The sequence below is a fragment of the Diadema antillarum genome, unplaced genomic scaffold, assembly GCF_040938485.1.
Source record: "Diadema antillarum isolate AM-2024a unplaced genomic scaffold, OU_Dant_1.0 seq00000247_RagTag, whole genome shotgun sequence".
In the NCBI taxonomy this organism is placed as follows: Eukaryota; Metazoa; Echinodermata; class Echinoidea; order Diadematoida; family Diadematidae; genus Diadema; species Diadema antillarum.
In genome coordinates this window covers 158,417-185,960 of record NW_027271291.1, presented here as the reverse complement: position 1 = coordinate 185,960, position 27,544 = coordinate 158,417, and the positions used below count along the sequence as shown (strand labels likewise).

The 27,544-nt window shown below is 38.8% G+C and overlaps 1 protein-coding gene across 1 annotated transcript in view; it reads left to right on the top strand.

The window, feature by feature from the left end:
- Nucleotides 1–21,949, top strand: part of LOC139729591 (uncharacterized) — a 39,067-nt gene extending 17,118 nt beyond the window's left edge. The window contains exons 14-32 of the mRNA XM_071640518.1: nucleotides 209–390; nucleotides 2,390–2,544; nucleotides 3,377–3,624; nucleotides 4,426–4,650; nucleotides 5,470–5,574; nucleotides 6,299–6,436; nucleotides 8,331–8,507; nucleotides 9,704–9,844; nucleotides 10,662–10,793; nucleotides 11,999–12,172; nucleotides 13,746–13,844; nucleotides 14,284–14,418; nucleotides 16,232–16,395; nucleotides 17,014–17,101; nucleotides 17,782–17,920; nucleotides 18,367–18,527; nucleotides 19,034–19,236; nucleotides 20,090–20,168; nucleotides 21,536–21,949. Coding sequence (XP_071496619.1) covers nucleotides 209–390; nucleotides 2,390–2,544; nucleotides 3,377–3,624; nucleotides 4,426–4,650; nucleotides 5,470–5,574; nucleotides 6,299–6,436; nucleotides 8,331–8,507; nucleotides 9,704–9,844; nucleotides 10,662–10,793; nucleotides 11,999–12,172; nucleotides 13,746–13,844; nucleotides 14,284–14,418; nucleotides 16,232–16,395; nucleotides 17,014–17,101; nucleotides 17,782–17,920; nucleotides 18,367–18,527; nucleotides 19,034–19,236; nucleotides 20,090–20,168; nucleotides 21,536–21,586 — 2,796 coding nt within the window. The 3' untranslated portion in view covers nucleotides 21,587–21,949. The remainder of the gene's footprint in view (nucleotides 1–208; nucleotides 391–2,389; nucleotides 2,545–3,376; nucleotides 3,625–4,425; nucleotides 4,651–5,469; nucleotides 5,575–6,298; nucleotides 6,437–8,330; nucleotides 8,508–9,703; nucleotides 9,845–10,661; nucleotides 10,794–11,998; nucleotides 12,173–13,745; nucleotides 13,845–14,283; nucleotides 14,419–16,231; nucleotides 16,396–17,013; nucleotides 17,102–17,781; nucleotides 17,921–18,366; nucleotides 18,528–19,033; nucleotides 19,237–20,089; nucleotides 20,169–21,535) is intronic.
- Nucleotides 21,950–27,544: the final 5,595 nt, after the last annotated feature.

Sequence of the window (27,544 nt, the reverse complement as noted above, 5' to 3'; positions counted from 1 at the left end):
TTATGATGGCCTCGGTGTGAAATTGCAAAAGCATCTCATGAAAACGTCCGTGACCTCATATGCAAAAAAAAAAAAAAAAGTATCTGTGCGTGAAAATAACAACTTTTGCAGTAGTTACCAAACATGCTGGAATTGGCTTGATAGACATTTTAAACCTCATCACACTTTGGTGTTCTGTTTTTCTTTCCTGCCATCTTCCTCCTCCCAGGTCCATGAAATCAATGAGGAGGAGATCACACCCAAGGAGCGAGTGGCCACCAGACTGGAGGAGGCTGAGCTGGAGAAAGCCGGCCTGGGGAAGACCCAAGACCAGGCCCGGCAGGAGGTGGAGAAATGGGAGGAGAAGTACCGGGAGGAGAACAGTGGGGAGGCACCGTCACAGGATGAGAGGTAAGATCTGCTGGCTCCGTCCAGTGATGAGGGGTAAACTGTATGATGTATTGCACTTGTTTGTTTGATTTTCTTTGCACTCAGCTTAGGAAGGTTCAGTGTTCGTCGTTTGTAATGACAATGTATTTTTGTTTTGTTTTTGTTTTTGTTTTTGCTTGGTTGATGCTTTTATTCTCCAGACTAATGATTCTTGCATTGAGTTGTTTTTGTTTGCAACTTATTGACAAATTGCCCTTTATTGAAGTAAATAAACATATTACCAGTGGTTTTTGAGTAATGACCGTAATGAAAATCACGGGCATTCAAACTTGGATAGAATACGATGCCTGTCTGGCAATCAGGGGCTCATTGGTGGGTTTCCCACCTGAGTACACGTATGTGTGTCCATGTTTTTCTATTATGGCTATCACTCAGAATCACTGAATAGTTGGTGTTTATTTATACTTTATACAGATATAGGGAATTTGTCAATCAAGTGCTTTCTTTTTTTATGCCTCCGCAACGAAGTGGCCGGAGGCATTATGTTTTCGGGTCGTCCGTCCGTCCGTCCGTCCGTCCGTCCGTACGTCCGTCCGTACGTCCGTACGTCTGTACGTCCGTACGTCCGTACGTCCGTACGTCCGTCCGTCCCGTTTTGTTTTTGTCGATATCTCAAGAACCGTGTGGTGGTTTTACATCAAACTTGGTATGAGGGTATATCCTTGGGGGATAATACTTTGTGTGGATTTTAGGGTCACAGGGTCAAAGGTCAAAGGTCACAGGTTTATTTTGTGGAAAAAAAATTGAAATTTCATGTTTTTCTCCATATCTCGCAAATGGTTCAAGGTATCTTCATGGAACTTAGTATATATGCTTGTACCGATGGGCAGTGATTATCTAGGGAAGTTGGGGTCATGGGTCAAAGGTCAGGGGGTCAAAGGTCAAGGTCAACTCCTCAAAATATCACTACTTTCCTTAAAATGCAATAGGCTGAAGGGTTTTTTTTTTTTTTAACTTGATGTATGGCATGTATTACCCAATATATATTTTTGGGGAAGTTTCTTGCCAAAAGGTCAAAGGTCAAAAGGTAAAAGGTCAAGTGAAAGTGCTAAATTGCACTTTTTCCTCCATATCTCGAAAGTAACTCAAGGTATCATCATGAAACTTACATATTTATGCATGTTCAACCTAACAGTGATTCTCTTTGGAACTGTGAGGTCAAAGGTCAAAGGCCAGGTTTAGATAATGCTATTTTCCCATTTGATACTGAAATTATACTTTTTCTCAATACCTTGAAAATTACTCAATGCATAAACTTATAAAAGGGTCAAAAGTCAAGTAAAAATCATCAGTTCCCCAAATACCTGCACTCTGACATTTCAATCATTCATCCAATTGAACCTAGTTCTAGGAAAGTGAACATTCAGCACATTTGTGTCAAACCTGTCATTTTAATATTTTGCCAATTGTGTGAAACTGTCATCACACATTGTCAAGACATTGTACTATAGACCTATTAGGAGAACCATGCATTATGGCGGAGGCATATCAGTAGCCGTAGCGATATATCTAGTTTTGTCTAGTCATTCAAATTCATGAAGAAATTGAAATTACATCAAATGCATAGAATAAGAGGAGAATGCATTGAGAAGTTGGAGACAGTTCCCTATGTTGTGAATGGATACATTTTATATCTGCAGCATGTGGTTGTGTAGAAATCACTTTTTCTATAGAACTGGGTAACGTTGAACTATTCAGAGGAAGATGGAAAAAAAAATATGCTGCAAGTTTTTACCTCGAAATTTAACAGACTTTTAAATACTGCAGTGTATCTTCATTGCTCAGCACATAGCGGCAAAGCATGTACAGTTGTATTTGTAACAAAGAAGGGCTACATGTATGCCATTATGATGATATTTGTTTTGTTTCTTAAAGGGGTTGCATTATATAGAGTGTAAGAAAAAAAATCTTAGATTTTTGAGATGCTTATCACATTACACTCCACGTTGTTTCTTTCCAGGGATGAACAAGCTGGACAGATGTATGCTGCCCTCAGTGAGGCCAACCAGAAAGCTGTATCCTTGGAAACAGACATCCTGGCACTAACCATGATACAGACGGGGGTGATCCCTGAGGAACTTGGAGGGATGATCGCAGCATCAGTAATTGTGACAGGTAAGACTCAAGTAAAAGTCTCTTGCTGTTAGTATCACATCATTACAAATCAACTCCTTTCTTCGTAGTGACAACCGAAACCCAATAACAAGTGCTACTACTACTACTACTACTACTACTACTACTACTACTACTACTACTACTACTACTACTACTACTACTACTACTACTGCTACTACTTCTACTACTACTACTCTTCCTATTCCTCTTCTTCCTCTCCATCCTCCCTTCCTCTTCTTCCTCCTCCAACACCACCTCCATAAGTCAAAGAGAAGGTAGGATTTTTTTTGTGTGTGTGTATGTGTGTGTATTCTTATTATTGCTGGGATGACAAGACCCCATATTTACAAAATGTCAAATGTTCAGGAGAGCCAAAAAAAACTATGGCGGCCAAGCGCTGTAGCAAATGGGATAGCCTTTCCTTTGACATGCCGTGGTGGCTTTGTTTTTGGGGTAAGGCAATTAGGATTTGATCAGGACGTCACTTAACCAATTATTTGACCATTAATCCGAACGAGTCATTTTCACCAAAATTTCAGATACAAGGTCTTGTCACCCCAGGGACATTATGTGAATCATGTAATACTGCTCTATACAGTATCTCAGAGGCAATGTAGATTGGAGAATGGCATTTAAGTTTCTCCTTATGACATCTGCCATTTTCATGTGTGGTGTAAATACTGGAAAGGCATACAGGTAATGCACATACATATGGGCAAGCCTGTCAAAACACATGATGCCTTGACAATTAAACTTGCTGCCATTGACCTGATGGACATTAACCTCTCTCATCCTTGAAATCAAACTCCAGGTGGGAGTGGCAGTGCTGCAGGTGGAGCCTCGGATGAGGAACTGGATGAGCTGAGGGCCCGCATTGAGGAGCTCGAGGAGAGGAACTCAGAGCTTGAGGACAGCAACAAGGAGTTGGAGGAGTCCAAGGAGGACCTTGAGGAGAAGATTGAGGAACTGGAAGCAAGGATCAAGGAACTTGAGGCAGAAGGTGGTGGGACAAGCATCGGAGGCTCTGCAGCAGCAGCTGTGGCCCTGGCTAGTCTGGATGTCGATGATGATGACATGGAGGTTAGTGACTGTGGTTTCCTAAAATGGCCTGCAATATCAAGTCCTTTTCTCATATGCAGTGTATTCACACATCCTATGCTCATTTGCAAAGAAGGCTCCGAGAGCCCAATTTTCCCTTTGCAGAAATGGTCTTGTGACTGCTGTAAGATATTCCTATAAAAGTAGTTATGGTATGAAGTGTGATTCAAGGGGCTTTTTCTGATTTTGTACTGGGATTCAATGTTGGTGAAAAAGAAGTGACAAAAGTGTGTTCCTTTTTGTCTAAAGAGTTTATCCTTCTTTTATATACAAGTAGAATGTCTTTTAGCTGTTTCACAATATCGCATCAATTCATAGTTGGTCATAGGGTTGTAAATTTAAGCTCCTGCTAATATTGCTGTTATGACATGTCTCCCAAAGTGTCACTTTTCATCCTAGAATGTATGGATTCACAGTTGTATTGAGCTTTGTCCAGCGAAACATTGAAGTAAGAAAAAAAAAAGAAACAACAAAAAGCATCTAGCAGGGAATGTTGTCTAGCATCAATGCCATTCTGTACAGCTGATAGGTTGTATCCTACCTCATTCATTAGTGACTATAAATGCATTTAATTGTAATATTGGTTGCAAATGCTGCAATTTGTTCTTTAACCAAGGGACCAGTTTCAAGACTTCTAGAATTCTATCAGCATTTTTATCGAAGATATTCTTTGCACATCACAAGATTCTGTAATGATGCTCAGTTGCCAAGAATATTGTTACCTGACTTTTGTGAAAGTGACAATTTAAAGTATATTTCCACTGACCCATATTGATCTCACAGGGTATGAGCAGCCAGCTGACAGCACTGCAGCTGAAGCTGGATGCCCTGGAGAAGGAGCTGAGGGAGGAGAAGGAGGCCCATGAGAAGACCAAGGAAGAGGTGGAGACTCTGGAGGAGGAGATTGAGAGGCTCCGCATGGAGAAAGCAGACAGCTCAGCTGGCAGCGATGCCAAGGTGGAGGCAGCTAATGCTGCCCTCACTGCCGAAATTGCCCTCCAGGCTAAGGTAAGAATTTGAGTTATCACCACCACCAACAACAACAACAGCAGCACACAACACCCAACACAAACACAAAGACAAACACCAATACCAACACTGACACCAACAAAATCACCAACACAATACCAATACCAATACCAATACCAATACCAATACCAATACCAATACCAATACCAATACCAATACCAATACCAATACCAATACCAATACCAATACCAATACCAATACCAATACCAATACCAATACCAATACCAATAGCAACACTGACACCAACACTAGCACAGACACCAACACCAACAATGCCACCACCAACAAGAACAGCAACAGCAACAACAACAAAGGAGATGTTGCACTAGCTGTCTTTCTATTGTCACACAAATAGGTCTCACCATTTGTGATACTGATGTATACTTATTACCTTCATATCTATTTTACTGCTGCTACATACATTGTACCCACAGGTGTCTGTTTTCTTTGTTTTGTGGTAAACAATGTGAAAGACTCCTTTGGAGTAATAGCTGTCTTAGCTTTGGCATCAACACAACACAGTAGGGTTTTGAATTTACTGCCCATACAAATTTTAAATCCATGAGCCAGCTCAGACTAGATTTACACTATGTAATTGTATTTCTTTGAAGGTGTTTGTATCCATTAATATTTCTAGATTTACTGATGTTTTGTACTACGTAAAGAAACCCAGTGTACAAATTCACCTTATGGAAATAACATATAGCTGCCCAGTATTGACCATTATGCTAAACATGTTGTCAGAGTAGACTGATGCTATGTGATTTTGTTTTTACTTATTACATTTAATCTTTGCAGAAACTGAAAGAAAATGAGGCGAAGATTGCCCAGATGGAGCAAGAGCGACTGAAGAATGTCCCTCCTGAAGCTGCCAAGGAAATCAACAGTCTCTACGACAGAGTGGTAAGCAAAAACTCTTGAATTTCTCTCGAATATTTCTACAGAGACCGTGACAGTCTTAAATTGCATCAAAGAGATTGTTGGTGAAGCTGAATATTTCAGCTTTTAAGTTAGTGCTACTCATATGTTTCAATCCTTCAGTGATGAGGATGGTGTCTTCAAACAGTCTTGTGAGCTGACTAATGTTTCTGAATTCCTGACTGTACTAATATAGGCTAATGTTGGACTTGCAACATAGCCTACATATGATACAAATCTAGATGTCTCCAAGAGACATCTATCCCTGATGCCTTTTTTTTTTCTTTACAGAGTAATCACCCCTCTTTTATGAAGCAGTTATTGATACTGTATATGAAGAGTTTGATTGCAAAATGGGCTAAGTGCAGTTTTTAAACATTTTCCAGTAAGTCCATCATTTGATAAACCAAAATAAAACCTTTGCGGTGATACATGTACCTCACTTGTGACATTACAAAGAATATTCTTATACTTAAAGTTGTGATAAGAAATATTGCGTTTTTTTTTTTTAACAGCTTTAATAAAATATGTCTCAGGTTAAAAGAAATGGAGTTAAGTTGTCTTGCTATCGAACTCTTCATATCACTTTGATGCACTCTTTTGGAGATTGGACATTTCTTGAACAAGAAGGCCCTAGGTGTATGGAAAGAGTCACCAACCAATCTAAGTTGCTGTCACTTTGCCCTCTCTTTCTCTTTTTGAACAACAGAGGGAGCTAGAGAGGGAGCGTGATGCAGCCCAAAAAGAGGCAATTGCCAAAGCGGCTGAGGCCAACAAGATCAGTGTGGATTTTGCAAGCACACAGAAGTTTCTTGAGAAAGAGCGTGAAATGAACAAGAACAATCAGGTAAGAATTTACACCCCCTGTCCATTTCTCTTGAAATACTATTCTTAATTATATTAAAGGGACTGTACAGTAGTGGTTGAGGTGGGGATTCATGTTTTGAACATTCTTAACCCTTTGAACCCGAAAGGCCGGAAAACCGGCCGCGCGCAGAACGTGCAAATACCCTAAAGGCCGGTATACCGGCCAGAAATCATGTGACTTTGATAACTTGAGTTTTAACTGTCAGGTGACCCCCTAAATATGACGCCATCTCACGACAACGATGTGGAGAGGTTCTTCGGTCTATACTTTCGTTGATTACGGTTTGGATTTGCAAGTTTTGAGCTATAAAAATGGCAAAAAGATGCTATTCTGCAGAGGAGGCTCGTGCGATAATGTTAGGTGAATCATCTGGTGATTATGAGGAAGCTATTGACAAGTCATATTATAGTCAAAATCAGTGATTTTGAAGATGAAACGGACACAGATGATGAGCTAGATGCTGCACAAGGTGATGTACAATCTTAGCCGGGTACCAGCGGGGGAAATAGCAGCTGGGATGCTGTTAGAGCTGGAGCTGGAGGTGATAATGTTGGTGATCGTCGAAGTCAAGGGGGCGTGGCACAGTCAGGGAGTGAGGTTATTGTTTTTATAGCTAATATTACTATTGTTGATTATCATTATGATTATAATCATAATATTGTCATGCTGAGCTATTATTGCAGCTCAAATAAAATTGGAGTAATCATAACCACACTTCACAGACCTGTGGTTATTTGTTTTTGTTGTATTTTTGTATGTATTACCAATGTATTCAGTCATTTAGCAAAAGATGCTCAATATGTGCAAATAATGCAGGGTGAGGGTCACGACCATCTCAAATAATGCAGGGTTCAAAGGGTTAAGTGAGATAATGAGAAACATCTTATGAAATATGAAAGAGCATGTAATTTTAAGAAGGATTCAACGTTTATTTGATGAAAATTGGTTTTCAAATGGCTGAGATATCCAAAAAAGTGATAATAATAAAAGGCGACATGCCACAACTTTATTAGGATCTCTTTGTTTCACCTTGTTTTCGGATATCTCAGCCATTTCAAAACCGATTTTCATCAAATAAACTTTTGATACCCCTTAGAATTGCATGCTCTTTGACAGCTCATAGAGTGGTTTCTGAATATCTCGCAAAACGTTAAAAGCTAAATCCTCACCTCGACCAGAACTGTACACACCCTTTAAAGGGCATTGAGATATTCTTTGTGTTTATATAGTGTCATAAACACAACACAGCTTACTGGGTTTTTCAGTAAAAAAAGAAGAAAAAAAAAAGAAAAATGATTCATTGGATAATCCTTTGTGTTCTAAGTTTGTAAGTATTGTTTGAAATCATAAATCTTACTAACTGCTCAGTCATTTGAATTGTGATTAAAGCATTATTCATTGCCCTATATGCTTACCTATGAACGTGTTACAATGAATCTGAAACAACGAAAATATAGGAGTGCAATGTTTAATCGAAAACATTTGATTCTATTTGTGATTATCTGTGTGTGTTTGAATTTTTTTTTATTCTGTATAGCCGTTTGAAGCTGGATATATATCTAACAGGTGGTATTGTATGATTTGTCAGTCCTGCATTGTAGGTGATTTTGTCAGAAGTTTAACATCTTTGCCTCTTTTTGTGAAATACATATGAACAAAAATCAAAACAAATGTGCACCGACAATAATGGGGTAACAAGGCAGCATTGCTGACGCTACTCATCAGCTTTTAGCATTTCATTTGTAATAGCTGCAATGATGGAAAGAGACCAAGATGACAACTGATTTATGTGTGTAAGAGGGCATAGAGTTTACATGGTTCTGCTCATTTTTGGGATGGTCCTGAGGCATTCACTTCACTTTCTCTCTTTCAGGCAACACTGAAGAAGAAAATGGCGGAGAAAGACAAGCATGAGAAAGACATGATAGCCGCCACGGAGAAGAAATACAATGATCGACTGAACGAGAACAAGCAGCGGATAACAACACTGGAAAAGAAGCTGAAAGAAATGGCAGCTGCCGGGGCAGTTGGTGCAAAAGCTGGCGGAGGAGCAAAGGTAAATCAATTTGATTTGGTGTAGAATGCAGGGATCATAAATTGTCATGATTTTGGATGAAGGAAATAGATGAATTCAAAAGTGGATAACTACAGGTTCACACAGCATCATATTTTGTGATAGAATATGCCAACACATGCAGATAAAACATGGTGTACTAAACTACAATATATGTACAGGTGTAAACATACAATATAGAATGAGTCAAACAAGTGCTTTGTTGAATGGACCTCTCTGTATGATCAATGGGCTGCATTGATACACCTCATGAGTGGAAAGTATCAGCATTTTCCAATGTCATCAGAGTGTGTAATAGGTGTATTGTAAAGATGACTTTTACCTGTATGCAGTATCTTTAATCTACCATAGCTTGTGTGTGCAGAAAACATGTCAAGCATACTTCTGTCTTCAAAGTGTGCTAAAGGACATTTGATCGACAAACTTTATTTTTTGTTTTTATATTTTTTTTTTTCATTCTGCTTATCATACCATATTTTTTTTAAATATGTATGGATCAATAGACTTTCACTCAGTAAACAATTAAGCAATATGCAATCCAAAAGCATTTTTCAAAGGAAATCTGTAGCCTCCACTGCCAACATGTTCATACACTTTGGGGGGTTACCATGTACTGTATACGCTATAATTTTGCCGCTGATTGCCGCGAATTGCCGCTGTCACACATTTTCGCGAGTGGTTAAATTCGCGATTGGGGGACCAGAGAAAATATGAAGTGGCAAAGAAAGTGTGAATTTTCAACTTACTAGCAAATAAGAATGATACTAGTTATACACTGCATGAAAAAAAACTTACCAAACTCTGTGAACTATAAGTTAGAATTCAACATTTTTGAAGTGGTTAAGTCCATCGCGCTAGATTTCTGACGAGTGGTCCCCTTGCGATAATGGATTGGCTCTCTACAGTATTCGTAAGTAGACGTGGACGTGTTATATGTACGTAAACAAGCTTAGCCAGTATATGTTGGTCTGTTCGGTAAGCCATGACATGGTATACTAGTACTGAAATGTTCGTATCATCAAGGCAAGGGATTCATTTTGGAAGGTAATATTTTCGCGTGTTGTTAATTTCGCGAATAGCTCCCGACTTGCGAAATTCGTGAAAATAAAACCCCCGCGAAATATATAGCGTATACAGTAAGTTCCATGTTTCTGCTTGTGGTATCCCACCAGACGGACGCCAAGACGGAGAAGAAGCTTCAGCTGCTGCAGGAACAGAACACAAACCTCAAGAAGCAGCTACAGGAAGAGGTGGCCAAGTACAAACAGCTTGAGAAAGACATGAAGGAGGCCAAGGCAGCGGGAGCTGGAGATGTGAGTTTGCTCCCAAAACTTTCAGTCTGAGAATGAAAACAGAATAACATATCGGAATAGCCCTAAAAGTATTCCCCACCCAGTGTGATCATTGATATGTACAAATGTGTTATGTGCATGTGTATGTATTTTATTGATTCATTTATTTTAGACCATCTTCTATTTTGCCAGCTCTTTGATACAAACCCTGTAACATCATAACTAAATTATATCCAATCAGTAATTACGGACAGAGGTTAATCAGCCATTTTCATAATTAGTTGCCCCTGCTGACTTTGCTCACACTTTTAGTAAAAATTGGCCCTTGCCACTAAATCTTTGCAGTATTAAAGAACTGTGTTTCCATGTTAATTGTGAGGTAATTTGCATGCTCACTGAAATTGTGCTGTCCCATTTGATTATTTCTGCAAGCTCATGTACTGTTAGATTTACTTGAATATTCTTTACTACAAATGTACATCTCACTCTGTTGTTTCCAGGTGCACGTGGAAATACCCTGTTATATCTGGACATTATGCTCAGTTATAGTTGGAAATACTCAATTATTGTTGGATTTAATCAGTAAGACTTGAATGTACATCATTCTAATTGTGGGAAATAACATAATGATAAGCATCAAAGGATGATTGATAACAGGTTTAGGAACTTTATGAGACATTGGAGATGTAACTAAAGAAAGGAAAGTGAAATTAAAAATGCAGATTCTCTAAAAATATTTGCGGAATCTGAGTGCAATTATTCTTGATTTTACTCAAGTGTGTAAACAATCTCTCAACGTGTGGATCAACTTGAATATGCAATGTCTTGGTTCCCATAGAAACAAGCTTCTAAAAAGATTGAGAAGCAGATCAAGGACCTAGAGAAGAAACTGGAGATGGAGACGAAGAAACACGAGAGGGAGGCGAAGAAAGCCACGGAGCTGGAAGCACAACTCAAAACCACCACAAAGGTACGTTGATCATTGCAGAGTCATTTCTATATACCATGGAAAAGATAACAGACATAGATGGAAACGCATGGCTCCTAAGTTAACACCCCTGTGCTTGCATTCATTCCATTGCATAGATATAGAATACTTAACATATGACAGTCTGGCATTCTTAGAGGAGTATATCCTGCTGATTGATTATGCTCTATACTTTGATGCAAAATTTGTCCTTTTGGTATAAAAACATCACCTCGATAGAACTGTATGCTATGTACCTGTGTTGAAAATTTAGATTTGAATTGATGTTATGTGTGTCAGGAGTCTGCCTGCATATGACAAAATATGTCCCTGCTGGCAAGAAAACTACACTGAAATTTAATAGAGTGACAATGATATATGAGACTTCAACATAAATATGTATTTCAAGCTCATGACACTACAGTATGTACATGTATGCAGCAACTTTGCTGTGAATGGCTTTATTCCTTTTATATTTGGGGCAATGACATGGCCATTCAATCTTAATCCAGTGCAATGTGGAATTATTTCAAGAGTTTGATTGCAAAACAAGTTAAACTCCATGCTGGTTAAGATTACAATTAAAGCTGCCTAAAAACAAAGAAACTAACCAGAAAATATGGTATGTTTTTAATCATCACTTCAAGAATATTCCTTGTTATGTTACAATTGAGGTATCGCTGGAAAGATTTTATATTGCCCTACATGTATCTAATGATGGACTTCTTTAACTTGCTGAAGATTAGTCTCGGGTATACTCGGGCAGGTGTCTATAGTGCGTGTTGTAGCAAAATCAGCCCATCCTCAACAGGTTAATATGTCTGAAAGTGGCACTTAGCCCATATTGCGATCAAACTCTTCATTTACTGTAAAAGTGGATATTTTCGCGCGACTAATTTTTCGCTCTTGGCCGGGTAAGAAGAGTTTCGCGTGTTTTTAATTCCGCGGAATCAAGACATTACGCACAGGAACATGTGGCAAGCAAAAATATTCGCGTGCTTTTATTTTCGCGCTAGTTTCTGATTGCACAAAATGCGCGAAAATTTCAACACCGCGAAAATTTCCACTTTTACAGTATTGCTGTTATTTTGTAGTCATACTTAACTCTTTACCAAACAAAAGACAGAGAATCCTGATTTTCAAAAGACTTGCATCCTGGCCTTTCATTTTCTCTCATCTTATCTATTTTTCCCCTCTTTACCCCCAAGGATCGAGATGCTCAGAAGGAGGAGGTTGCCAAGCTGACGGCCCAGATCGCATCACTGGGCGTGGCTGCCCAGGAGGCTCTGGAGCTGAAGGAGAAGGTGACCACCCTGGAGAAGGAGCACAAGGAGCTACAGAAGGAGCTGAAGTCAGCTGTGGAGAACTACAACAGTGAGAGGGTGGGTGACTGAAGGGGTTGCTATGGGAATGGTTGCCTAGGTGATGGAGGCTGCATGATATTTCTGCAGATCAAGCCCACCTGTCAGCCAATCAAAATTAGTATAAAAAAAATTAAAAAAATAAATCTTTGTTATCAACATGCCTAGAACCTTATATGAGTTTGTAAATACCAGTCAGCGTAGTGCAGGTATGACAATGTGATGATGGACCATGTGTAATGTTTTCCTATGGGGAGAACATTTGTGACCCGCTACAACAAAAGGGTCCTAAAGTCGCGCACGGTCGAAGCCGTGAAAATCGAGTTTGAAGTCAGAGCATCAAAATTGGTCAAAACTTACGATTTTCTGATTTTGAAATATTATTGTAGTCTGACATATCTTCTATCATCTGTCGAAATTTTGAAGCAAAATGGTGAAAGGAAAGACCAAAATATAGCGTTTATTTGGGCCATGTTTTTTGGCGTTTCAACAAAGCAGAAACTGGTTCCAAAATTTGGATTGAGCACCACAGATAGGCTCTGCCCCTAACAACGACCAGAGTGATCTCATTGGTCAGTTTGCTGCTTGCCGCTATCCGAAGCGTGAAGCTCACACACTGCCCAGTCGACTGGTGCGTGCAGGCGGGGTGCGCTATGCCCAGCCGCTTCTCCTGGCATCCTGGTCACTGATTGGTCGGTGAGGAGACCGCCGACGCTGTGCTTGAATGAGCATTTCGGGAGTTGCTAGGGTTTGCCTTCTATTGTCCGGAGGTGAAAACAGACTTGCGTGTCCCTTGATCACGATTGCTTCGAAAGGAAGACTTTTAGTGTGCTTTTCTCGAAACAGTTATTTCCCAGACGGCTCGACATGCTCTCTTTTAAACATCGATATTTCCGCAGCCGATTATTTTTATAAGATGTGTTATATATCAATTGAAAGCAGAAAGATTAGGAAATTATGCCATGCAATTTTCAAGTAATTGACCTCGCCCGACTTTAGGATCATTTTGTTGTAGCGGGTCACATTTTTGTTTAAACGCATGACAAATGATCCCACATCATAGCAGAGGGATTTTGTTTGGAATATGCTGCACAATAGCTGCCAGTGAAAATCCAAGCAGAATTGTTCTCAAATTACTTTGGCATACCGTGCAAGACCTTTAGGATGAATCATTCTGTGAGATTCCCAATACATGCCCTGACTGTCTAGACCCCATTGAAGACTATTATCTTTGGTTTTGTATCAGTTTGCAATTATGCTGTGAGGCATTCTCATTATTTTGTTGAAATAATCTGCTCTTCTTGAAAAATGCATGTCAACCCCTTATCAAAAATGGGGAATGAGCATTTTTATTTTTCCTTCAAAGTTGAATATTTTCTTATTTTCATACATAAATTTATCTGCTTGTCTTTATTTCTGTGTCCCTGAAACCATTAGAATTTGTTTTGAAGCTTTGAGTGAAAGTATATGAGATGAATGGACATTTAGAGATGGTCATGCTATTTAGAGAGGGCATAGCTGCTGAGTGTATTTCTGCATGATGCATTATTGCAATGTCATGTCAATATAATTTGGTGTATGTACTTGTTTGCAGGTTTTGAGGAAGAAATACTACAACATGGTGGAGGACATGAAAGGAAAGATCCGTGTGTATTGCAGAGCCAGGCCTCTCAGTGGATCAGAGAAGGAGAGGGTGAGTTCAGTGCATACATCTTTGTGGGAATTCTTTAAGCTTGGAAAATATAGAGCTAAGAAATGGCTTGAGGAAACAATCTGATGAAAGAAAGACAACATCTTTCAATTTCAAGCTTCATTCTTTTCATGCAAATATGCTGGAAAACACCCCACAAGGGAAACAATTGTGTAAATAAATTTATGTTTTGATAATAACGTCTATCATTAGTGAATGAAAAAAAAAGTAATCATTTTAGTCCCACACACCCACATTTGTGTTGGATGCTGCAGGACATGTGTTAATGCTACCTACATAATCAAATAATATTCGTAATCATGATAGGCAAATGTAAAGTCAGTTATTACCTGATAGTCTGCACATGGGATGTTATGATTTTTTAATTCATTTATTTTTTTTTTTTTGATACATGTATCATCTTTTGCTTTTATTCATCTAGGGCAATTACTCAATCCTCAAAGCACCGGATGAATACAGTATTGAGGTTGCAGGTGGGCGTGGCACCAAAGAGTTCCAGTTTGATCACATCTTCATGCCAGAGAGTTCACAGGAAGATGTCTTTGAGGATACAGATGTGAGTTTTTGAGCCACTTTCCTTTGACTTGCATCCATTGCCGATAGTCGACATCAGAGACTGTATGTTGACTAACAGGCCTACTATCTGTTTGTGTCCTTTAAATTGTAAAGGCAACAACAATTGTTTTTTTCTTCATCATTGCTCAATTTGTTCTTTTAAGTTCTTGACGTGTCTTTAGGAGAAAATCTAAAGTATATTTTTGCAAATTTGGACTAGCTATGTGAGACAATAACATAAACGGTTAAAGTCACAATTGAGAACCAGTGATAGAATGAGGAATATCTGTTTTCCGTTTTTTTAGGAGAAAAGTTCATTATTTCTAACTTGTTGATTATACATAACATTTTTATGCCTCCGCCAAAGAAGTGGCCGGAGGCATTATGTTTTCGGGTCGTTCGTCCGTCCGTCCGTACGTACGTCCGTCCCGTTTTGTTTTTGTCGATATCTCAAGAACCGTGTGGTGGTTTTACATCAAACTTGGTATGAGGGTATATCCTGGGGGGATAACACTTTGTATGGATTTTAGGGTCACGGGGTCAAAGGTCGAAGGTCACAGGTTATTTTGTGAAAAAAAAAGGTTGAAAATTCATGTTTTTCTCCATATCTCGCAAATGGTTCAAGGTATCTTCATGGAACTTAGTATATATGCTTGTTCCAGTGGGCAGTGATTATCTAGGGAAGTTGGGGGTCATGGTTCAAAGGTCAGGGGGTCAAAGGTCAAGGTCAACTCCTCAAAAAAACTTTCCTTATATTTATGCAATGCCTGAAGGTGTTTTTTTTTTTAACTTGATGTATACATGTATTACCCAATATATATTCTGTGGAAGTTTCTTGCCAAAAGGTCAAAGGTCACAAGGTCAAAGGTCAAGTGAAAGTGCTGAATTGCACTTTTTCCTCCATATCTCAAAAGTAACTCAAGGTATCATCATGAAACTTACATATTTATACATGTTCAACCTAACAGTGATTCTCTTTGGAACTGTGAGGTCAAAGGTCAAAGGCCAGGTTTAGATAATGCTATTTTCACATTTGATACTACAATTATACTTTTTCTCAATACCTTGAAAATTACTCAATGCATTAAACTTATAAAAGAGTCAAAAGTCAAGTAAAAATCATCAGTTCCCCAAATACCTGCACTCTGACATTCTAATCATTCATCCAGTTGAACCTAGTTCTAGGAAAGTGAACATTCAGCACATTTGTGTCAAACCTGTCATTTTAATATTTTGCCAATTGTGTGAAACTGTCATCACACATTGTCCAGACATTGTACTATAGACCTATTAGGAGAACCATGCATTATGGCGGAGGCATATCAGTCGCCGTAGCAATATATCTAGTTAATAATGAGATGCAATATTGCACGTTTGGAGGTGGGTCCTTTGTGAATAGTTTCAAATCCAGAGAAAAAGGGAGAAGGCTCTTATGTTTGCCCAATTATGTATTGCAGTAGCGCGAAAGAGAACAATAGGTATCAGAATAAAACTTTGCGTAAAATAACTTGTCAACAAAGTGATTTTTTGAAAGCTGACAAAATAACACATACTCAAGACAAGTTCACTACCACACCTGTATTTTGGTATTCTATGAAAATACTCTTCATCAATTCAAAATAATTTCAGATGTTATTATTTTGTCTTCGTTTGCTTCCTACCACAAAAGATATGCAAAATATTTACATCAATCATGTAATGAAATCTTGAATCAAATTTCGAGAATATATTTCAAATTCAGTCACACTGAAACACATGTCAATGTGGACTGTGTTTGCATCAGTTATTGGTACTTTTTTGTTTGTTTCTCACAGCGATTGATCCAGTCAGCTGTGGATGGCTACAACGTCTGCATCTTTGCCTATGGTCAGACTGGGTCTGGGAAGACCTTCACCATGATTGGTGACAAAGAACAGAGATTCCCTGGTATCGCTCCAAGAGCCTTCCAGAGGATCTTTGAAGTGACGGAGGAGAACAAGTAAGAACAAAATCAGTCACTTTTTTTTTTAAAATTTTCAATTATATATATCCACTACCAACAAGTCATTGGCGTTGATACACAGTAATGAGCCAAACTACAAAATTAGTAGAATTAATAGAATTGTAGAAATACTTATGTAAGTCATTTCTGCAATTTACGTGTACATTACTTCTTCAGTTACCCAATATTTTGAGATCAATTTCACTTTCAATTACTGTATACACCGAATATTTCGCAAGGTTTTTATTTTTGCAAATTTCGCGAGTCAGTTGCTATTCATGAAATTAAAGACACGCGAAAATATTGACTCTGATCCCGATGTGGATGTGACGTACGTGTGTACATTTCTCCATTCAGTACGTGACTCCATGATTGCGAATTTAACCACTCGCGAAATCGTCGGGGATTCCCAATTCGCGAAAATTTAGACTCACGAAATATATGGCGCATACAGTATTCCTTTAATTTTTTTTTATGTTGCAAAAATACAATGTTCAAATGAAAATACAGCAATAATTCAGACATTTTAGTAAGATGTGTTTTACAAGATTAAAGTTTTGATGTGAATGAGCAAATACTGACATTTTTTGCCCCCATCGAATTCCTTTCTGCCAGGTCCAAATTCTCTTTCCGGGTCTACTCCTACATGCTGGAATTGTACAATGACAAACTCATTGACCTCTTCAACAAGAGCAAGGGAGAGGTGAGAACTATTGCTTTTGCAAAGTTTTGCTGGTGTACTCTTTTGAGATATATATACGTGCGTGTGCCATTGTGTGACTATCTCTTTCAAATTGTGCAAGATCATATTACATACAGTGCACTCCCATTATCATGAACACGGTTGCAGCTAAACTTTGTTACAACAAAGTAAACATTCAGGTCCCAAAATTGTTACAAATATATCTTTATAATTATACTCTGTTTGTTTAGCTGTAAGGAAATTTTTATATAAGGTAAGTAAACTGCTGGTCCCAAGGACTTTGGTTTTTACGGGAGTTGCCTGTAGATCATTGTCAAAATATGTATGCACAAGTGTTACAAAGTGTGTAATACCTGTGTAAGCCCCTTGATGTCCCTGTGTAGTTTTTGTTGTGTGAAGATGGCTGTATGTGTTCCCAGCATTTGATTTTGTTTGCCTATTCACTCATCCTCAATCCTGACTATGGTTGCCCAAACTACGATGTGAAAGGCAGTTTTAGATAAAGTGAATTGGCAGAGAAAATCGAACAATTGTAAATTGCATTCCATGAGGCACAAATTCTGCAATGGTCCTGGCAAAATTTTGGATGGAAATGTAATTGCAGTGAATGTCTGTAAACGTGTAAGTATGCAACTTCAGAGTCTGTTCATCTAATATCATGTCCTTTATTTTGACCACAGCCACCCAGACTGGACATTAAGAAAGACAACAAGGGACTGGTGTTTATCAATGGGTCAGTTGTCCAGCAAGCAGGCAATGCCAAAGAACTCATGGGTCTCTTTGAGCAGGGCTCGGCCAGCCGGCATGTGGCATCAACCAGTAAGTAATTAAGTATCAATATTTCATTCATGATTAAATGAATTTTAATAACCAGTGCACATTATTGAAATCATGTACATACAATTTCACTTCCATCAGGCTTGGCTGAAAAGGTGCTTTTGTACCCACGTTTTGTTCCCCAAAGAAGAATAGAAGAAGGCAGATACTGTAAAACCAGAAACATTCAAGGCATTAAACTTCAGTGAATTGGAGGCAACAGCTCTTTTCGCAGCATGAAACTTACGCCAATTGGTAACTGGCATTCAATGCATTGTGTAGTCAAAGGCTTTCACGTGTATGCATTTTGCTTTCACGTATCTTTGCTCCTCACAAAATTCGCAAAAGTTTCATGCACATGGAAATTTCAGTTTTTTTATAGTATCATGGTACTACAGCAATGAAAAGGCAATTAAATGATGTCTCCCGTACCTTTTCCCATCACCCAGAAATGAATTCTGAGAGCTCACGTTCCCATCTCATCATTGGAATCATCATCGAGAGCACCAACCTGGGCACTGGGACCGTCACCAAGGGCAAACTCAGCCTGGTGGATCTTGCGGGCAGCGAGCGTGCCGCCAAGACTGGCGCCACGGCTGAGCAGCTCAAGGTATAGCATTCCTAGGGTCTTTTGAACAAGCAAACAATAAACAAATAAATAAACAAGCACGAAAACAGATGAAAGAGAAACATAGCCTTGCTTAGAAATAATAAAGAAAAAGGCCATAAACTCTGATATGTGAAACGTTGGAAAGAATGTCACTTTATATTCCACTTTACGAGTCCTGTAAATAGTGAAGATATTCTATATCTTCATGTGTGACACTCAATGCTTTGTAGTGATCGAGTTTCACTGCCTTTGATATGGACATTGAATACCAGGTACTACTCAACGTATTGCGGTTGGTAACATTGGTTGGTATAATTCATGTTTGTGCAAGTATGTGTTTGGGAAAGTTATTGTATTCCCATTGTAACTTGTTATTCATGTCTAGGTGGAAAAGCAGTACGCTCAAATGGAAAACCCAGTTGGAAAGCTTGTTAATATGTATTAAATGTCAATCCATCTTCTAACCCTACATGTTTCCTCCCTTCCCCCTTGCATTGGACCAATAGGAAGCCAACTCCATCAACAAGTCACTGAGCGCCCTGGGCGACGTGATCTCCGCCCTGTCCAGCGAGCAGTCCTTCATCCCCTACAGGAACAACAAACTGACTATGCTGATGCAGGACTCGCTGGGTGGCAATGCCAAGACCCTCATGTTTGTCAACATCTCACCAGCGGACTACAATGCAGAAGAAACGGTCATCTCGCTGACGTAAGTCTACTGGTTGCATGGTGTTTAAACTCTTATCAATACAGCGTAGGTTTATTGAACTTGGTGCACAGTGCTTCATATGTCAGCCGAATTTATAAATTGCCAGCACATGACTTTCGACTCTTTCAATAGGAGAGCGTGGACTGGATTGACTTACAATATTTTGCTTGATCCATTTGTGTTGTTCTTATTAATATTTTATGTCCAGTGCACAAGACTTGGCGAGTAACAAAAGTGTTGATATACGAGGCCAAAAGGGCTATCATAATCAAGACTTTGCAACAAAAAAATATGAATGGAGAGCTTTCACATTCTCTCAATCTCAAATGTTTCAAGTTTCAAGTTTATTCAAAGTTTCCACAATACAAAAATTTCATAAGAACAATAATATGTAACAAGGAATACATTGTTGAATATATGCGATTATTAAAACAATTTGCAGAATATTTGAATATAAACTGACAATGCATGTAGATGCATTATAGATGTAAAAATAAGAATTGTACACCATTACTTTTCACAAAGAAGTCTCCCAGAGTAAAATTTGAAATGACAGTTTGAAGCACTAAGAATTTACTGCCATACAATGTATTTCTTTGTTTGACAGGTTCGAGTCCCACTGGTTCCTTTTTTTTGCCCAGACATATTTGTTAATTTACATATCAACAGTTGCGATCTTAACATTTTTAACAAATTTAATTTGTAGAGGGAGACAAACTGAAGAAACTCACACCTGAACCTTCACCCCTCTGAATAATATCTTTCTTTCATTTATTTCTTTTTTCGTGTATTGTTGCTCTGTTGCTTAGAATCTAATGCCATTTGTCATTATCTGTTGCTTTCATGTCCACAGATATGCATCTCGTGTGAAACTCATCACAAATGATGCCTCCAAGAATGCAGACAACAAAGAAATTGCACGACTCAAGGAGGTAATAATACATCTGTATTACATCCATGTACTTACCAGTATATCTAGTAAGAAGGGCATGCCTATTACTTTCAACAGAGAGGAGTATAAAGTAGAAGAGGATGAAGAGAAGGAAAAGAAGAAGAAGCAAGTGAAAAATAAACATTATGTCCTGTATCAAGAAAAAGAAGTACAAGATAATGATGTCTGAATTAATTATTTCCCTGCGGAAGTTTTGGGTTTTTTCTTTGTGAAACAATAGTAGAAGTAGTCTGATTTGTAGTCTGATAAATTAAAAGGCATCTCCGCTCTGAATGCAAACAATTCTGCTTTTAGACATTTAGGGGTATCTGCAACGAATGTACTGTGTGTCTTCAACAAAACGCAAATTTAGGGACATTTCATCGCTTGCACGGCAGAAGGGCACTAGCATCAAATGTCCACCCCAAAATCAAATTTCGCTTGTTAACATAACTCAAGTTTTGAAAGCTCTTTCATTATGATGTACGGGTGAGCAAACCTTAGGCCCTTCTACCCAGCAGGCGATGATTTGCAGACTTGGTTTAGACTAATCAGTTTAAAGGGGATGGCTAGTAACTGATCAGTGGGAATCAGTAGGAATGCTGGGGGATGATTGTTTCAATCCTTGTGGGATTCATTTAAGAGTACAAGTTTGTACGTTATATATCTATTGTTGTGTGAAAATTATTTGCTTCAGAATGGGCTCATATTCAAGTAATGTGCAGTTTAAGGCCCCGTCACTGTACAGGCATGCTAACCTGGAAACATTAAAGTGAACTGCACATTACTGGAATATGAGACCAACTTCCGAAGCAAATAATTTTCACACAATAATAGATATATAATGTACTCTCAAATGAATCCCACAAGGCAAGGACTGGAACAATCATTCGCACTGATTCCCACTGATCAGTTACTAGCCATCCCCTTTAAGACATGCATTGCTTTTGCCCAACACACATTGTATTTAAAAGCTTTTGTGTAATTCTGTCTCTGTCATCCATGTAGAAGGAAAGATATAACGTGGGGGAAAGGAGACAATTTCCCAGTTTATCATTGTTTTGCTGATTTGACTGCGATAGTCAATGTTGCCAATTTGATAGCCATATTTCAATCCGAGCCTACACCACTACAATAGCAACTAGAACGTACCACTATTTCATGGTATCAAGTTAATGGGGTTGGGAAATCGAGTTGCTTTTTTCAAAAGATCTTGAAGCTTTGCCATTAGTGAGCAGTGCAGTTATCAAGTTTGTTAGATTTAGATGCAAATTCTCTCTCTGAGGAAGATGTAGTAAGCTTGTTGGGATTTTCTTGTTTGGCAAAATTAATTGATCTTTTGTTGTATTTGTTTTTTCTTTGTCTCAGATCATTGCCAAGCTCAAGCAAGGAGAGACAGTGGAAGAGGAAGAGGCATAGAAGAAATTCTGTGAATTGAAAAAAACAGAAAGAAATGGTAGACAATCATATTGTTTTCATTGTTTGAAGAGCAGGGATGTATCCATGAGGAGCATGAAAGTTTTACTTTCATTTTGGATTAAACAGCTTGTGGCCGGCAGCATTACAGAGGGGAATCATCGCCCTGCAGTGACTGCCACCTAAATTAGTGGTAGTCAACACACCTGTTTGCTATCCTGGTAGATGCTCTTCTTGTAATGCTCTATCATGAAGAGGTTTTAATGCGACATGTCGCTGGAGAATCGGGGGTAAATGTCTGCCTAGTATGTCTTTTCCCTTTCATGGCATGTAAATTGATTATTGCTCTCAGTGCGATGTGAGATAGATGGCTTTATTTAGAAATATTTCATGTCATTTTTTTTGTGTGTGTGCTTATCTGCAGATTGTTTAAAATAAATGAAGAAGGAATTAATGTGTGTGTTGTATCTCATGTAATCTTGGACGTAATATTGTAGTTTGCAAGTGGCTATGACCATTCCCAGTATGACTCCAGGATAAATAAATGGGGAGGTGGTTACTGGTAATAGAATCAAGAATGGATGGAGTTTACCTTTAGGTTATAGACCTAAGAACTCCTCATCCAGGAGCAGTGTCCATCTTTCTCTCTGATGATATGAAGGTCTCTTCGTGGAAGAAATGAACGGTAGGCTGTGGAAGGAACCACTCCAGCGAGTCTCTGGTTCTATGGTTGTGATAATTTGGGAGGGCGGGCATTATTTACAAATTCTTCTTGTGTTTGTTTACATGTCCATGCTTTTTACCATTATAGATTAACTTTAACCCAGAACTGATCATTGGAATACGCAATATGATGTACAGGTGTATATAATGCTTCCAGCTAGGAACACAGGTCATTAAGGAGAGCAGATGTTTTGTTGCAAGCCTTTTTCCAAGTGAGATAATGCATGTGCCAAATTTGTTCTTTTAGAAACTGATGTCATGTTTAGAGTTTGTGTGATTGATGACAACACACACGCACACACACACGCATATATTTGTACAGGGATCAACACTACCTTTTTTTCAAGGTGGCCTGTTCTGGCCGCTAATTTCTTTAAATTTCCAATTTTGGTGGCCTCAAATACAAATGTACATGTATGTAAAGTAATGATAATGATAATGATAATGAATAACATTTATATAGCGCTTAATACTGATGTTTCTAAGCGCATCAAAAAATATATATAACGTAAAAACAAAATACAGCATTATGTACATATTATGATAACGACAGCAACAACAACAACAGCAAAATTAAGGTTGTGTAAACAGATGAGTTTTCAACAATGACTTAAACCTATCAACATTTTCAGCGTTACGAATATAAAAAGGGAGTTCATTCCAAAGAAGTGGGGAAATAACTGAAAAGGCCCTATCACCATAACGTGTACAGGTGCGGGGACCACGTGATAATTGGAGAGCGGAGGAAGAACGAAGAGAACGGGTTGAAGTGGAGGAGCGGAAGGAAATTAAATCTTTAAGATAAGATGGGGCAAGATTATTACATATCTTGTAAACAATAAGGAGGATTTTAAAAGTGATACGTTGATGGATGGGGAGCCAGTGGAGGGATTGGAAAACTGGAGTAATGTGGTCAGATCTTTTTGTAAGGGTCACAAGCCTAGCAGCTGTATTTTGAATTCTTTGAAGTGGTGCAGTACTTGAAGCAGGGAGACCAATAAGAAGGGAATTGCAGTAGTCAAGATGAGAGGAAACAAATGCGTGAATGAGACGTTCCGTGGAAGACTGATCCAATAATTTACGTATTTTACCAATTTTACAAATACCCCAAGCAGCAGAACGACATGAATTCTTAATATGTTGTTGAAAGTTCAGATGCTTATCTACAATAACTCCGAGATCTCTGACGGACTGAGAGATGGGGATAGTACTATCTTCAAAGGAAAATTCTGTTAGAGAGCTACCCCGCCTGAACTGAGAATGAACATATAAAAATTCCGATTTAACACAATTCAATTTCAAATAATTATCGTGAGACCATTGCTTGATATCATCAACGCATCTACTAAGCTTGCAGAGTGCTTCGACTTGGGTATTTGGTTGTATGATTATGTAGATTTGAGTATCGTCGGCATACATAACATGTAAAATATCGTTATGAGAGTTGATTACTGAAGACAGAGGGGCTGTGTATAGAAGAAATAGTAAAGGACCAACCACAGACCCCTGGGGGACACCATGTCTAAGAGGGAACGACTGAGAAAATGCACCGTTCACAGTAACCATCTGGTGGCGGTCGTGTAAGTAAGATGCAATCCATCTCAAGACTGTTCCCGTTAGACCAAAATTAGTCTCCAATCTGTTAAGGAGAATTTCATGATTGATAGTATCAAACGCAGCAGAATAATCTAAAAGCAGAAGAGCAACTTCATGGCCTTTGTCTACTGCTAAGAGGAGGTCATTGAGTACCTTCAATAAGGCGGTTTCGGTGGAGTGGAAGTGCCTGTAGGCAGACTGATTACTAGGAAACAACTGGTGTTCATCAAGATGATCTCTGAGTTGGCGAGCAACCACTTTCTCAAGAACTTTACCAAGAAAAGACAGATTAGCAATGGGGCGAAAATTATTCAAATCATTGCGGTCTAAGCTGGGTTTCTTTAGAAAGGGCAATATGAGCGACCTTTTGAAGTGCTTAGGAACTACGCCTGATGACAACGAGAGATTCAGAATGTGAGTTATTGCAGGAAGAAATTCATCCAGACACTCTTTTAGTAGCCATGTGGGGAGAGGATCAAGAGAACAAGACTTGGACGGAAGAGAATTGATGAGACGTTTCATTTGTGACTCAGTGATTAAACCAAACTCAGAAAATACACACTCAGTGTTTATATTTATGCGAGAGGAATTAGAGAGAGAGATTTCAGGAGACACCGGGAATGAAGATGCAATGGTACTAATCTTGTTGTCGAAAAACTCAGCAAACTGATTGGCAAGTGCAGGATTTGAAGTATGGTCAGGAAGAGAAGAATCTGGATGTGCAATTGTGAGTCTTTTGATGATGTTGAAAAGTTGTTTGGTGTCTGCAGCAGCAATCTCCTCTCTTAGGTGCCTTGACTTGGCGTCGGCAAGGTGGCTGTAGTAGGACTCACACTCTTGCCGATACAGCTCTCTGTCAATGCAAAGACCAGACTTGATCATGCGGCGCTCTGCACGGCGTCTACGCTTCTTAGCCTCCTTCACTTCTGTCGTGTACCAGGGATTATTTGGCCGCACTGTTACAGATCTAGTCTTGAGCGGAGCGTACTTATCAAGAAGTCTTGTTACATGAGAGTTGAGCAGCAGGACAGCCTCGGAGGGACACGCTGACTCTCTGATCTGGAAAAGTGATGCAGCAATGTCATTTTTAAAGGAGCAGAGGTCCATAGACCGTAGATTTCTGGAGGTAGTCTGCTTCTTGGGGTTCACTGGGCCTTTGAGGTTGAGAGTGGTGATGATGGCGGAGTGGTCAGAGGGCAGAAATGTGACAAGATTAACATTCGATACAATGTTGTCAACTTTTCTGCTTAGAACTAGGTCTAATGTGTGTCCAGCTTTATGAGTTGCCTCTTTAACATGCTGTTGAAATCCTAGAGAGTTAATGGTGCTTAGAAAAGATACAGCCAAATTATCCGAGCAATCGTCAACATGTATGTTGTAATCCCCAAGCAGAATGGAACGATAGTCATCGATTGCCACTGATTCCAGAAGTGTAGGGAATTCTGACAGAAATAAGTTATTGGTTAAATTGTTCTTAGCAGAAGGAGGTGGTCTGTAGATGCCATATACTCTCAGAGCAGATGAGTGAGAAAGGTTGATTGTGACATCAAGGAGTTCAAATGATGAGAACGTGAAAGTGTCATTTATGGAAATACGTGCAGATGAACGGACAAGCAAGCAGATGCCGCCACCTCTGGAATTCGTTCGAGGGCAGTGTACAAAATCAAAGTTTGGAAGAGAGACCTTCAGATCCGCTATTATCAGATTGTCTCTTTGTGTACCAGTTAACCAAGTCTCAGTTATAACGAGAATATCGAGCTTGGCATCAACTACTAAATCACATATGTACGCAGACTTGTTGCTCAGGGAGCGAGCATTCCATACACCAATACGAGTTACAGAGGATTTGTCACTTACTGTAGTTCTTGTCGGACGATCTGTTGAAACACGAGATGAAATATGTGGTTTGTGAGCTCTGCGACCACGATGTGTACGACGACGTCGTCTGATGCCAAGCTCACAGACCCTTTGCCAGACATCTTGGTGAAGAAATTGGTCGGTACCTATGTTAAAATCGTTTAGTGCGCGAACATCATATCTTACACGATGGGGTGGATCAGAGTCATGATGCACACGTAGGCTTACATTGTCACGTTGGTGTTGGTCTAGCTGAGTCGGGCCAGGATTCAGCTGTATGTCCCCACACAACAAGATAGAAAGCTGGAAACATGCATGGTGGTTACTGTAGTATGCAATTGGATGACCATGGTACTTCCACGAGTCATGTTTGGTGGTATTCACGCACTTGAAGAGGTCCAGAGGCTGAATGAACTGATCCTCTGCGGATGAATTGAATGGTGACAGAACTGCACAAAAGATGAAAAGCCACCTGCAAAACCCCTCCATTGATGATAGCTCAAGTACAAGAGTCAGTACACACTGAATACAAGAGTCTGTCTACACAGGAATTTGTGTCAGCTCACAAGAATGGATGAAAAGCTGCTTGGTGATCACCTCCATTGATGGTTGCTCGATCAAGTACAAGAGTCAGTACACACTGAATACAAGTAAAAGGAAACGACAATATCATTTTGAATCTTAGTTGCCTAATCGAGCCACCAAAAGATATGCTTTTTGAAAGTTTGGTGGCGTGACATCATTTCTTAGTGGCCTCGAACCTCCAGGCCACTACTAATGTTGAGCCCTGCATATATGTATATATGTATATAATAGAGACATATGATGTGAATGAATTACACTGAAAAGAGACAATGTCAAATAGTAGTTTCAAAAGTTTTATATACACAATCATTAGATTCGAGATTTGATGACATCAAATGAATTGACCAATGCATATAAATATGAGCTGTACAAAATAGGAACTAAGTAGGGCTTGGAACCATGGCGCTGCATGTAGAAAGATATTCTTCAAATCACGCAAGTTTAAATCCGACATTTTGGAAGATTTATTCTGCAAAGTAGATGCATGTGCCTCTCGGTTCTTAAGGATTCAACACGACAAATCATGTGTGCTGTAACTCAGTTTGTTTATTTGTTTTGTTTCTCTAGATGATGACAAGTGTTTAGCATTGCTGAAACTGTTCATGCATAGTACTGGTATAATGTGATTGGTCTTGTGCATTGTACACAATACACATACCTTGTAGAAATGAAATCCAAGTGTAATTAAGATTATGTAATTACATCATCTTTTATACAAAGTATTTTCCGCAAAATTGTTTGGATTATACGCATACATACCTTATACACCACAAACATTTGTACAAAAATCTGTTGAATTATGTACATGAAAAACAAAATTATTTTTTTTATACTCATTTAATCATTTTTTATTTGATGAAGAATCACACACTCTGTACATTTGATCTTATTAACAAAATGTATTTACATAAATACATCTTCTAAGTGATATACAGTTTTACTTATATTTATACCATCATAAAGGCTATCGGAATGTAAATATTCAATCTTATTATTGCGTAAATTATTGAACAAATGTATTCTTGTCTTTCCGTCCATTCCATTCAAACCTTGATTTGTCACCATTTGCTAATATGCTAGAGCAGTGATGAATACGCTTGCATACTGTGCACTATTTCTTATTTCAATTGATTACTCTCATGCTGCTTCTAGAGAATTAATGTGCCTCGATTTGCACAAGACTTTTAGGTAACAATCATT